This window comes from Charadrius vociferus, unplaced genomic scaffold, assembly GCF_000708025.1.
Source record: "Charadrius vociferus isolate BGI_N301 unplaced genomic scaffold, ASM70802v2 scaffold409, whole genome shotgun sequence".
In the NCBI taxonomy this organism is placed as follows: Eukaryota; Metazoa; Chordata; class Aves; order Charadriiformes; family Charadriidae; genus Charadrius; species Charadrius vociferus.
This window is the reverse complement of record NW_009650082.1, coordinates 1,951,366-1,963,999: the sequence shown is the minus strand read 5'-3', so window position 1 is coordinate 1,963,999 and position 12,634 is coordinate 1,951,366. Positions and strand designations below refer to the sequence as shown.

Here is a 12,634-nt window from a genome sequence, read left to right as displayed (position 1 = left end):
CCTGGGCAGGTTGGGAACGGGCGGGCGAGGGCAGCCGAGCCCCCCCTGCCAGCTCTGGAGCATCAGCCTCCCGGAGGAGTTTCCCTTAGTGCCCGTCGGGCATGGCCGGGAGTCCCTTTCCCTCGCCTGCCCCCACCTCCGAGCCTGGCCCTGAGGGAAAGGGGAGGACAGGCGAGAGTAGCCCCTGGCAGAGCTGTCCTGGCCCGTGTGCTCTGCCCTTGCTGCTCAAGGACAGCTTATTTTGGCCAGACCGAAGGTCCACCTGTTCCAGCAGGCTGTGTTTGGCAGAGGCTAGCGCCAGGTGCCAAGGCAGAGGTAGCAAATGTCTGGTGTCCAAGCAGCTTGGCTTTGTCCAGAGCATTTGGTGACATCTGCGTGGAATAGCGCTGTACATCCATTTACTCGGTGAACTTTAACATGCCTGGCCCAGATGCTGTCTTACACCTTATTTCCCCTGCTTTGGAAGCAAGGTCATTCTTCCCAATGGATACTGGTGTCTTCTTGTTGCCACAAATAAATGGGGATTGTTCTCCCTCTTGTGCCCCTCCTGAGTGGAGCCCCTGTCCTGCTGCGCTGTTACGTTAAGGGAAGATGTGCTTCTCCTCTCCCCCCTCCTCTGAGTGATCTGGCTGCCAATGCAAGAGCAGTGTATGCAGGCGATTGATTCATCAGTGCTTGTGTGTCGAGGACTGTGTCCAGTGGGTCAGATGGATTGGCCTCATGGCTGGAAAAAGGTTACGGGATATTATGTCCATCTCATAGTAATCCTGGTCTAAGTATTGAATTGGAAGGCTGGGGTATTGGCCAGAAGAAAAAAACACTGAGGTGTGTGCATGAAAAGTTAGGGTGAAAAGTTATGAAAGCAAGCCTTCATTTGGGTTTTATTGGTATTTGCACTTAATGGTGAGTTAATATTCCTTTTTCTTGTGGTATCAAAGTGTGAGAGGGTAAGAGAGGGGAAGAAGAAAAAAATTGTGAACGACGGGGTGTTTTTGAAAATGCTGTCCTTGCTGTTTTGACAAGTTTGACGTGGTTTTATCTAAGGCTGCGTTTTGGGGGGGAGGCAAGGAAAAGGGACAAAGCTCCTTGAGGAGAGTTGGCTATTTCCCTGTTTTCGCAATTTGCTAGATATCTGCTGTTAGGAGAGGAAAGGTCCATCTAACCAGAGTCCCTGCAAACTTTCTGAGTGTATTTTTTGGGTTGGTTTGTTGGGGTTTTGGTTTTTTTTTGAAAGAAATATTCCTTTGCTCAGTGTGAGTGTAAAGCTGAACCTGTGTTTGCAGGGATTGCCCAGGCCTGTTACGCTGTTTGCTTGGAGTGGTGGTCCGGAGGCAGCAGTAGGTGGTGGGCAGTGGGTTATTGGGAGTGTGCTTCTGTGGGGACCGAGAACTCTCGTGATGACAGGGTGCACAGGAGATCTCTGGAACAAGGGCAGAGCTTGTTGGGCATTTCCGGTGCTCCAGAGACCTAAGCCTGCCCCAGTTTCTCAGTAGGGATGATGGCTATTTGGTAGGTCTGCGTTGTCCTGTCAGGACAGGTGATAGTAAGGTGGGTCTTCACCCCTTCCCGGCAATCAGATGATATTACCAAACCTAACCAAAAAAAGAGAGGTGGTTGAATTTTTTGGGCTAGTTTGTCACTTTTTCTTTTGAGGAAGCATTCTAATCTGTTAAGTTGAAAGCTTACTGTGGCATCTTACCATCTGTTTCTTTCTTTTTCAGGGTTGGTTAAAAACTTACGGCTACTTACTTCCATCTGACAGCCAAATGTCTGCCTTGCAGTCGGGAAAAGCTGTGCAGTCCGCAGTTGCCACTATGCAACAGTTTTATGGGATCCCAGTAACAGGAGTTTTGGACCAGACAACTATTGAGTAAGATTAACGTAGGCTAATTTTGTCTTTCCCTTTCTTAACGCATTGTCATATTACCTGGGTAATTATTCCAGTTATAAGAAGTCCTCAAAAGGGATAGATTTGACTGACTCAGCCAGAGAAGTCTTGATTTTGAAAAGGTGTCCCTCATGAAAACACACGGACAACTCTACCTTTTCTTTTTGCTAACAGTACTGTTTGAGAGTGTGAGGAGCAGCTCTTGTTAGTGTTGTTCTTTGTGCATAGATCCCCATTGCTGGTGCACAGGCAAAGCCTGAATCCTGTGAGCTTCTGAAAGTGGACAACATCAAGGGTTTCATTTGTTTCCATCTCTGTCTGAATTTAGGTGAAAATCTGGCTCCAGACATGGCTTCTAATGTATTTCTTAATTAATTGGAGTTGTGGCTCTCCATAGATGCTATAGTTCTTAGATGAAGTGAGTCGTTGTAGTCTGATTACAGTAGCCAAGACTACTTAGCTGTTGCTAGTTGCCATTTGTTGGACATTAGATGTTCTCTGCTCTATGTTGACCATGTGCTATTTGTTGTTTGTGATCGTGTCTTGAGAGCACAGGAGCATTAGTCTAAATCACCTAGGCTGGAGGGATTCTGTTCTTTGGAGGCTGTTGCTTTTAGTCTGCTCTTCAATGTGTACTGCGAAGGGTGGGGTGGAAGCAACGTTTATTGCTGGCTGGCTTTGTTAACCTGACTTGCTTCCTCTCGACTGATCGCCTGGATGTTGTATATTGGCTGAATCTGTCTGCTGTTGGTCTGGACCAGGGGAGCATCCGTTGTCCAAAGCAGAATGCAGATGAGGTCTTACTAATACTTTCTGGGGGATAGAAGCATCTCATGATGAGCAAAAAAAGAAAGCACAAATAATAGAACTTGCTTAGGCTCTGTCTGAGAGTTCTCCCTTCACCTTTTCTTAGTGCGTTAGCAGACCCTTTTAAGGTGTGCTCTACCTAGTTCTTCATCTCGTTGGTTATGGCACTCTGCTGGTAAAAGGGACGTGGTGGCACAAAGGGAGCACAAAATAACCAAATAGTGTGAAGAACAAAGGGGTTTGGTTGTATGTCTTCCTGATTACAAGAAGAGGGAGAAACAGAAGAAATTAGTGAATTAGGCAGGAGGGGGTCATCCTGGACTGGGAGTGCCTCTCCAGTGAATGTGACATACCTGCCTTTAGTTCACACGAGAAGCCCCTTGTTCTCCATTGAGGGATAGAGAAAATCCTGTTTGCTTTTCAAATGAGTTGAAAATGAAATGCTTTTTAAAGGTGGGGTTTTTCCATCCGAGATCTGGCTGCCATTAATAAGGCATTTTGTAAGTGAATGCTGAAGCAGAGCAGAGAGCAAGGTTGTGTACCTGCAGTTGGTGCAGCTTGTGGCTGGGATGCTTATGAGTCGGAAGTGGGTGGGGGAAGAAGGGGCTACGATACTGAGGTGCTCGTTTGGAAAGTTAGGGAACTGTTTCTGCTGCCTTGTGGGTGACAGGGGAAGGGAGCAAACTGCATGTGGGAGTCCCTGCTTTAGTAAGTAAAAGTATTTTTCTGGAGGAAAGGATGGTGTTGCCATGTTTTATTAAGTTTATATATGGGCAGGGGTTGATTGGTGCATGAGCACCCAAAGGCTGACGTGTGAAAAACCTAAATGGTTCCCTCTTCTGAAAAATGAGTCTCCAAAGGCTTGAAACCTCAGCCGCAATGAAAGGCAGGTGTGCTTTGCAGGCAGTTTGGTCTCTCTACATCCATCTGTCCTGGATCTGTAGGTCCGTATGTTGTATGGCAGGGTGGTGCAGCAGTACCTACCTAGAAATTCCGTGTAAGGAAAAAGAGGTCCTAATTGCCGTTAGCAGTGATCCTGTATTTTGAGTCGGAGGGGCATGTCTGGCTGGGCCTTGTTGGGCTGTCGCTTCCTCTGACCTGGTTGTGGAAGCTGAGCAAAAGGAGGAGAGCTGGCAAGGCAGACTGGCTCCGAGAGCTCTGAATTACTCGGGCGTTTGCTAAGCTGTTATTTCAGGCTGTGTTATGAGTTTTGAGATTGCAATTATGAATTTTTCTGTCACTTCTGTCAGTGTCATAAACTCTGCCCCTTTTAAGTGACTTCAGAATCAGAGTGCGAAGTTATTATTTTCTATGGTTTCTTTGTCGGGCAACAGATTCTGCATATTCTGCTTACACTTATAGAAGCCTGAAGTTTTTAATCTCCTTTCCCACACGCCTCCAAATCCCAAGCTTCTTCTCCCCTCCAGGAGTGGTACCCAAGTGTGAGAAAGCTACCATGCAGTGGGAGTGGGAAATGGGAAGGAATAACACCATTGGTGTTGCTTACCCACCCGAATGGAAGGTGGGGTGGGGGTCTGTTGAGCAGAGAGGCTGTCTTGAGGTAGCAGGTTGAGGATATGTAGCTTTCCTATAAGGAGAGCAGGGGAGAATACTTAAAATGGCCTTCTTGTACCCTGCAGTTGACCGTGCCTCAGCAAACTTCGTGTCTGTCTGCAGCTAGTGGGTTGAATTGTAGTTGCGCTCAGCAGCTGAGCAACAATACAGTTGTGGGAGAGTGCCGGGAGAGAAGGCACGCTAGCGCTTAACAAAACTGGTGACTATTTTGTTTGTTGTAATCAATTGCATGGCCCTGGAGGGAACCAAGAAATAGTCTTACTTGTGTTGGAACTGTCTTGTGCTTCGTCTAGAGCCTCATGTGTAGGTCACTCACCTTGGGATGTATAAAGGTAGCATTCCCACCAGCTCAGTGGTAGGTGATCGGGAGTGACACCTTCCTCTGTTTAGGAGGGTCTTGTGGAGGTCTTGGAGCCTGAACTGGGGAAGGCAGCTGTATCTGGACAAGAGCTGGATGTCACTGCTTTTGGAAATTACTGTTTTCTGCATGCCAGGCAGCTGGAGGAATGCAATAGTATATGCCTAAACAGTGCCAAGTATAAATTTTGATGATCCAATGTTATTGGTGCCCCCATTTAAAAAAAAAAAAAAAAAAGAAAAAAAAGAGGCGGTGGAGGGGGGAAGCAACCATAAGTATCTGAATCCTGCTTCAAGTAACTGTCTTTTGTTGTTTAGGATGCAATGTGTTTTTAGAAATCCCCTGGAACACAGAAAGGGTTATCCAAACTGCTCAGTAGAGAATGGCTATCAAAAAGCTCAACTAAAGATCAACGGCAGCAAGCTGCAGCTTTGTGATTATTTTGCCATCGATCTGCCCTGCTGAGAAAAGAAGAGATGGCTGGACTTGTACCCTGGCCCATGTGATGAGACTAGGGCCCATATGTCTGGGAAATAAGTTGGATCAGGGAACGGGTCCAGATAAACACTCTCAGCTTGACATTAGCACAGGCTGTTGACAACCTGGGTACTGCCTAGCTCTAGCCCAGTAGCCTGGCTTTTTTACTACGTCTGTTCCAGAAAGTGTGTAGCTGAGCTCTGGAACAAACTGTGGTAGAATATGGAGGCCTAAGTGCAACGGGGTTGAAAGAGAAGTTAGGCAGCTGTATGCAGCTTAAGTCTATCGGCAGCTCTGCAAACACTGATACCTTGGAACCTTTGGCTCAGGAATTCCTTAAAGCGCGGGGTGCCGGTATTGCAGCTTGCGTCTGGCATAGCCCTGTACCCTGCCCCGTGTCCGTATGGTGTGACAGAGCTGGCAAGGGGCAGGGAATTCAACTATCTGTTATGGTTTGAGAAAACCCACAACAGTTTATTGTCATCTAGACAATTATTGTCTCACCCAATGACTCCTCCCCACCTGAGAAGGGGAATTGGGAAAAAACAAGGAAACGCGGGGGTTGAAATATAAGCAGATTTAATAGAATAAGACTAGATAATTAACATTAATAGCACTAAAGAACCAATATTGGTCCTGATACCAATATAAAATATACGAGGGTTATCCTTAGCCCATTCTATCCGTAGGAAGCTGTGCACTCCCAACAGTGGACAGCAAATGTGGGACACTGTGAGTGCTGCGGCTTGGGGGGGAAGGGAAGGGCTCCGCTCTGGCACCGGGGCAAGGAGTTCTCTGGATCACCACCATTAAGGGAGAGAGCACTTTGCAGCAAACTTTCCAATTTATATTGAATGTGCCATTCACGGTATGAAATAATTCTGTCGGCCAGCTTGGGTCAAGTGCCCAGTTCTCACTCCTCCTCATCCCTGCACCTGGCGAGCTCAAAAAACACTGAGACATTGAAATTCACACACCATAGCTGGCTATAAAGTAAGTATTTTCACAAATTCAGACACTAGAGTCTTCTGAAAGTGCAATTTTCCCAAGCATTTAAAGAGAAATTAGTCCTGTGTCACTCAAACCAGGACACTGTCTTTGAGGGAATTAACTTTTGGTCGGGTCTGGGTGCAGTTCTGATCGGCTTTGATAGCCTGGGACTAGTCTGGGGGAGGCTGATCTCCTGCAGCCTGTGCGACACGGGGCAGGTGTTGGGCAGGGGCAGCCGCGGGTCATGCATGAAAGAGATGTGGAGGTGTGAGGGACTTGACGATGATTTGCTAGTGTGTCAGCATAGCTAGCGCTGTCCTGGAAAGTCCTGGTGACATCCATGTTGGTTTGATAGCACTCCTCTGTTATGTTTTTGTCTTCTAGGTGATACTAGTAAAGATAAAACAGAAGGTCATTTTCTGACTGTAGTCAGGGCCTGATGATGGTGATGTTCAGAGTACTGGAGTTCTTATGAAGCTCAAAAGATGAAAAACTAATTCATGCTATGGTTTGTGTAAGGTTGTGCTAAAAACTGTACCATATCATATGACTGGAACTTTTTAAAAAAATACTCAGGAAATATCTAGGAGAATACAGGCTACAGTAAGCCTAACATCTCTCTAGCAAAGTGGTAGAAGCAATGCAAAAGAACATGAATAAAGGACACTTGGAAAAACACTGTGCATTGAGGTTGAATTAATCATAGAATCACAGAACGGTTAGAGTTGGAAGGGACTTTGAAGATCATCGAGTTCCACCCCCTGCCCTGTGCTGGGACTCCTCCCACCAGCCCAGGTTGCTCCAAGCCCCGTCCAACCTGGCCTTGAACACCTCCAGGGATGGGGCAGCCACAGCTTCTCGGGGCAACCTGCCCCAGGGGCTCACTGCCCTCAGAGTGAAAAATTTCTTCCTCATATCTAACCTAAATCTACCTTCGTCCGGCTTGAAGCCATTCCCCCTCGTCCTATCACTACATGCCTTTATAAAAAAGTCCCTTCCATAAAAGTCGCTTAATATGGCTTTTAGATGTACCACTTTTCTTTGAAGGTGGCAGCAGTTGTGTGGGCAAGACACATCTGATTTCCACAGGTTGCTTAGATTTCTGAAAGACATACCATATTGATAAGTGTAAGGTAATGTAAGTGGGGAAGATCTCTGCTAGCTTTATATACACAGCTTGGGTTCTTGACAGGTACACTACAATATGGATAACAGCCCTCGTTTGCTCTGTTCTTGGGGAGAAGATGGCAGATTACCGCACTGAAATTTGTAAGGACCCATAGCTTTTACCTATAGGAAGTGGACTAAGGGAAGGTTAGCTGCATGGCTGCCTGAGCTGGGCGCAGGTATGTGTGCTGTGAAGGAATCTTCTTTGCCGTGTACGGCTTCACAAGCGATTGTCTATTTGTTTTTCATTTAAAAGGTGTCCTGGAAAGAAGTCTTGTAAACCATCTACTGGTGATGGGAAGACACTCCCTTCCTGAAGGTGTGGGGCTAATATTTTTTGATAGAGAAGATGAATGTTGTTTAGGCTCAAGCATTTGGGCACGTATGGACTACTTGCTGTTGGCTGGCTGTAGTTGATGGAGGAATGTCTGCATCTGGAGGCCAAAAGTTGTCCCCCAGGCAGCCAGGAATGTTCGGGGAAGCCCTGCTGAGGAGAGGGGAGAGAATCTGGTGTCCTGTGTGAGAAATCTGCCAGGACTGGCTACAATGCTGTCCTGTGTGACCAGGCAGTGGCATGTTTCTGCATCCCATGTCCTGCAGCATGTTCTTAGGCATTGCGTCACAGTGAACGCTTGCCTTTGCCATCAGAGTAAGTGGATCAAATGCATAAAATGCCTGAAGAATGCCAGTGGCCATGTCCCCAGCAGCAGCCCAAGCAGGAGGCTGTGGCCGGGAACTGCGTGCATTATTCCTGGGCTCTGGTCTCCTGTCCTGGGCTGCACTGCAAAATCTGAAAGAATGTGGCTGGACAGAAAGCTGCTGTGCTGGGACCTTTGGAGACCAGTATCTGTAGTTCTTCTTTTTTCTGTCCCTGTGTCCATTTTCCGCTGCTGCCACATGCAGTGATGGGCACATTCATTCCTCCATAAGCCACTTCTGACTTCTCTGGAGTATGCCCATACCAACAAGCAGGATAGTATTCTAGGGTACGGTCCTTTTCTCCTTGTCAGAGAATCATTTAGTTTGGAAGGGACCTCTTGAGATCATCTACTCCAACCCGCTGCTCAAACAGGGACAGCTAGAGTAGGTTGCCCAGGACTGTGTCCAGTTGGGTTTTGAATACCTCCAAGGATGGAGACTCCACCACTTCTCTGGGCAACCTGTGCCAGTGTTTGACCACCCTCAAGCTGGTGCAAGAAATAAGCAAAAGATGTATTAAGGCTGGAGGTAAAGGAGGTAGGGGAGGAGACCTGACTTCTCTGGTAATAGAGCATGGATCTCCATGCAAGGGACAGCATCCTTTGCTCTTCTAGTTCACCTGGCCACATAGGCAAGAGTTTCCCATGTCATGCATGACATCAAAAAGAGTCAAGGTTTACGGGGAGGACCTAACAGAATTTGGTGGCTGTGACCCACAGATCAGAGTGATCACAGGAGAAAGCCCCAGTTGTTTTCTGGGAGGGTCGCGTTTGCACTTGTTCAGTCTTATCTAGTGAGTTATGAATTGGGAGGTTTTTTTACTGGCACGGGAGCACTTTAACAAATGGAGAGTGGATAGAGGAGGTGATAGGAGAGTTTGATCCCAGTGGGCGCACACATGCAATTTTGATCTGGGTCTCTTTTGTGGCATTGTCATCATTAAGCTCTTGTCAAGCATAAGGGCTACCTGATCTGGTGTCTGTGTTTTCAAAAGGAAAAATGAATCCTTTTTGGGGTGCTGAGGTGTGTGGATTGCCAGCAGAGGTGGGGTGTGCAGCTCTGTGCAAAGAGAGTAAACCCAAGAGAGGGAAGATCAAGCCCTTCTTGGCATCTGCGCTGGCCATCCCTCAGAGGTCTTCCAGTCACCCCCCTGAGTGCTTTTGAATATCTTTTCCAAGCTCTTCGTTAACTTGCTTTTTCTTTCCTTCCCTTCCAGGTGGATGAAGAAGCCTCGATGTGGAGTTCCAGATCATCCCCACCTACGCCATAGCCGGAGGAAAAAGCGGTATGCACTAACTGGACAAAAGTGGAGGCAGAAGCATATAACCTACAGGTATAGCCCACTCCCTACCCCTTTTTGTTTGGGAAAAAAATGTTCTGTATTTGTTTGGTATGCAAATTTTGTAAGTACTTTTAAAAACTGGATTTCCCCTGTAAAGCCTCGTTGGGTCTTTCATTCTCAGAGGGTGGTGGTGGAGGGGAATACTTTCAGAGCACTGGAGTAACTGAGGAGTCTGTTCTCAATTAGAATATAACTGATTGGTTAAGGTGCCTAAACCCTGGCTGTCAGCTGTGTAATTTTGGCAAGGAAGTCCTAGTAAGCCCCTTTCTGTTCCCTTAGAAATCTAAGGCTGTAGCCCTTAGATCATGTGTCTTCTTTAACAGACCATTAAAGCAGATGGAATACCGTTGTCTAAAGGCGTGATGCTTTCTCCCTCTACTGATTTGCAACATTTTACTGAATATTTGTTTTTGCAGAGGTTTTACTTTTGCTCGTGTAGTAGAACTCTTGCTTTTGTCCAGAATTAGTTAGACCTGCTGAGGCAACATGCTGAAGTGGGCTGCAGGTGTCAAATGTGTGTTAAGTGGTGACGATTATTTCCCAGAGATGTGGGGTTTTTTGAGTCATTTAGGCCCTTAGCTTTTGAAAGATGAACACCAATGGAAATTTCTGACAATAAGAATATCACTTCAAAATAAAATTAACTCCCCTTCTAGTTGAAAGTATAGCCTTTTAAATTTTTTTTGGAGGGGGAAAGAAGGTTGCAGAGAGTAAAAATTATGAATGTAGACGTGAAGAAGATATGGGTGAGCAAGGCTAAGAGAGAAAGAAAGTCTGCAGTGAAGAGGTAGAAATATGAGTGACCTGAATGGGGAAGGTGCCAGAATGCGTAGGAAGAGATATGGTGTGAAGGGGAAGAGAATGAGGGGCTGCTGAGAGCTCTGAGAAGGGAGGAGGAGGATTCTCTAGGTAGCAGTGAGGGACTGCAGAGACTGGGAGGAGGGACTAGTTCTGGGGACTAGTTCAAAGCTTCCACCAATAATCGTTCCTTAAACTCAAATTGTAAACACCTTCTCTATGTTAAGATCTGAGTCAGATCCTGCTTCTAACCTTTTCTGGACCTTAGGGAAAATTGGTATGCATAACCGCAGGAAGCAGATTGGCAGATGGCTTCACTTCTGCCATTGTCAAACTAGTAGTTGCTTAACTTTCCAATTTCAGTATTAGCAGTGTGCCATTCAAGTGATAGATATCTTGTGTTACCGCTGAATGTGTTAAAGTGTCTTTCATCTGTCAAACGTTTTATTAAATTGAGCCAGTTTTATTAAAGACTGAAAGATGTTTCCATGGCATAGATATTTCATATTCCCCAAGCCAGGTTTAATAGGTCTTGAGTCTATTATCTGTACACACAAAAACACCCAATGAACAGCACTTTTTAAGCTGAAGTTTACAATTACAGGAAATTTTGGTGCAGTTAATGCCCCCCCCAACCCTGTATCGTCAGCTGTCATGGACTGGGTTGCACAAAACTTGCGGGTCCATCACTCCTATGAGGTCCTGAGTATTCTGAGCAGTCCTGAGAATGAAGCTGCTTGTATAAGTAAGGTTATATAGTTTACTGAAAGGTTTGTTTCTCAGAAAGAATTTTGGTAGTCAGGTTTTTTCATACACTGGGTTCCATTTTAGCATGATAATTTACATTTAAACTCAGATACTTAGCTGTCTGCACCAGGATTTGAAAGGTTGTCAGGTTTTTAGGAAGCGATGCAAGATCAAGCAAAGTATTGGGGAGATTCTTATTAATAAATGTAGACTTCAGATCAGGGCTGTAGTTTTGTTGGTAACTTGATTTGTAACAGCAAAACTTTGCATGCACAAAGTAGTGCCCCCAAAAAATAAAGACCCTTTGGAAACGGAAACTGTGTAGATGCGGCTATGTATTGGAATAATAATAAGTCGTCTCGAATGTATTCTGCAAATTTAACCAACCCTTCTTTCTCATTCACACAGCGTACACAACTATACCCCCAAGGTTGGAGAGATTGATACAAGGAGAGCCATTCGTCAGGCATTTGATGTTTGGCAGAGAGTGACACCGCTTACCTTTGAAGAAGTCCCTTACCATGAAATTAAAAATGACAGAAAGGAAGCAGATATTATGATATTTTTTGCTTCTGGTTTCCATGGAGACAGTTCTCCGTTTGATGGAGAAGGTGGATTTCTAGCTCACGCTTACTTTCCTGGGCCAGGAATAGGAGGGGATACTCACTTCGATTCAGATGAGCCGTGGACCCTGGGAAATTCTAATCATGATGGTAAGAGCGCAGGTCATTTTTCAAAACAAGGATAAGTTGAATGTAGACACATTGACAGGCTTTCAACCAGAAAGTATTTGGTTAGTGGAGCTCTCACCTCCCATACAATGGTTCAAATGTTTTCTATCTTAAATGGGTAAATAATTTTGTTTGTAAGTTTGTGACTCTGCCTGCCTCTGCGCACATGTGTGAATGCTGAGAAGTGTGTATCTGCTGGCTTTTTACATCTCTCAAGCTTTGGACCATAGTTGCTGCAGAAACGTCGTCTCTGGGAGGGAAAAAGTGAATAAGAGAATGTTGAAATGTAAACTCTGTATCACATGGAATACCTAACAAGGGCAATTAGAGTTAGTTGTAAAGGTGAAGAGAAAGTTGAGAAAGTGAAGGCATTTGAATGTCAGGTCCTTTCGATCCCTATTTGTTTTCCCACAGTCTGAGTATGGTCATAATTCCTGCCATCAGAGGTTGGGGCTGGCTGATTCCTTAAGGAAGGCTGATGATTAGGACAACTGGTTTTGTGATATTAAGAGTCTCGGCGTCTTTAGCTTTGTCTTACTCTCTAATGGCAATGGGCACTTTCTGATCTATTTTCAAACCTTTGATTGAGAATAGTAATGACTTTTAAAAAGTTTAAGTTGAAAAACCAGAATTTTACAGTGGCCTTACAAAGATATCAGTCCAGTTTCCACAGTCTTAGTGATCTGGGAACAACAACGTGTCTTTAAACCTTTAGCGGTTCAAAATTACATTCTTATAAAAGAATTAGGAGTTTACTTGGAATGTAAACATGACTGGATTTCTAAACTGTATAAAACCAGTAGCATTGTTGTGGCCATGGTGTCTAAGGACATATGCAGAGGTCTTTCATTAGACCAAACAGTGTAATTTGAAAAGGAGAAAAGCTTTCAGGCATGCAAGCCACCTTCAGGCCTGACCTAAAAGTGACAGCGTTGCTTAAGAATAGAATGCAAATTGAGAAGAACCCTCAGAGTTTTGAGTCGGTATCTATCAGATCATCTTTGAAAGGAAATGGAGCTGGCAAGTTCAATGTGGGAATGCTATTTGGTAGGAAA

At 45.4% G+C, this 12,634-nt stretch overlaps 1 protein-coding gene across 1 annotated transcript in view; it reads left to right on the top strand.

The window, feature by feature from the left end:
* MMP24 (matrix metallopeptidase 24 (membrane-inserted)) overlaps positions 1-12,634 on the top strand; it is a 48,790-nt gene that overhangs the window by 1,452 nt on the left and 34,704 nt on the right. The window contains exons 2-4 of the mRNA XM_009892104.1: positions 1,720-1,870; positions 9,178-9,294; positions 11,257-11,561. Of these exons, the coding sequence (XP_009890406.1) occupies positions 1,720-1,870; positions 9,178-9,294; positions 11,257-11,561 (573 nt within the window). The remainder of the gene's footprint in view (positions 1-1,719; positions 1,871-9,177; positions 9,295-11,256; positions 11,562-12,634) is intronic.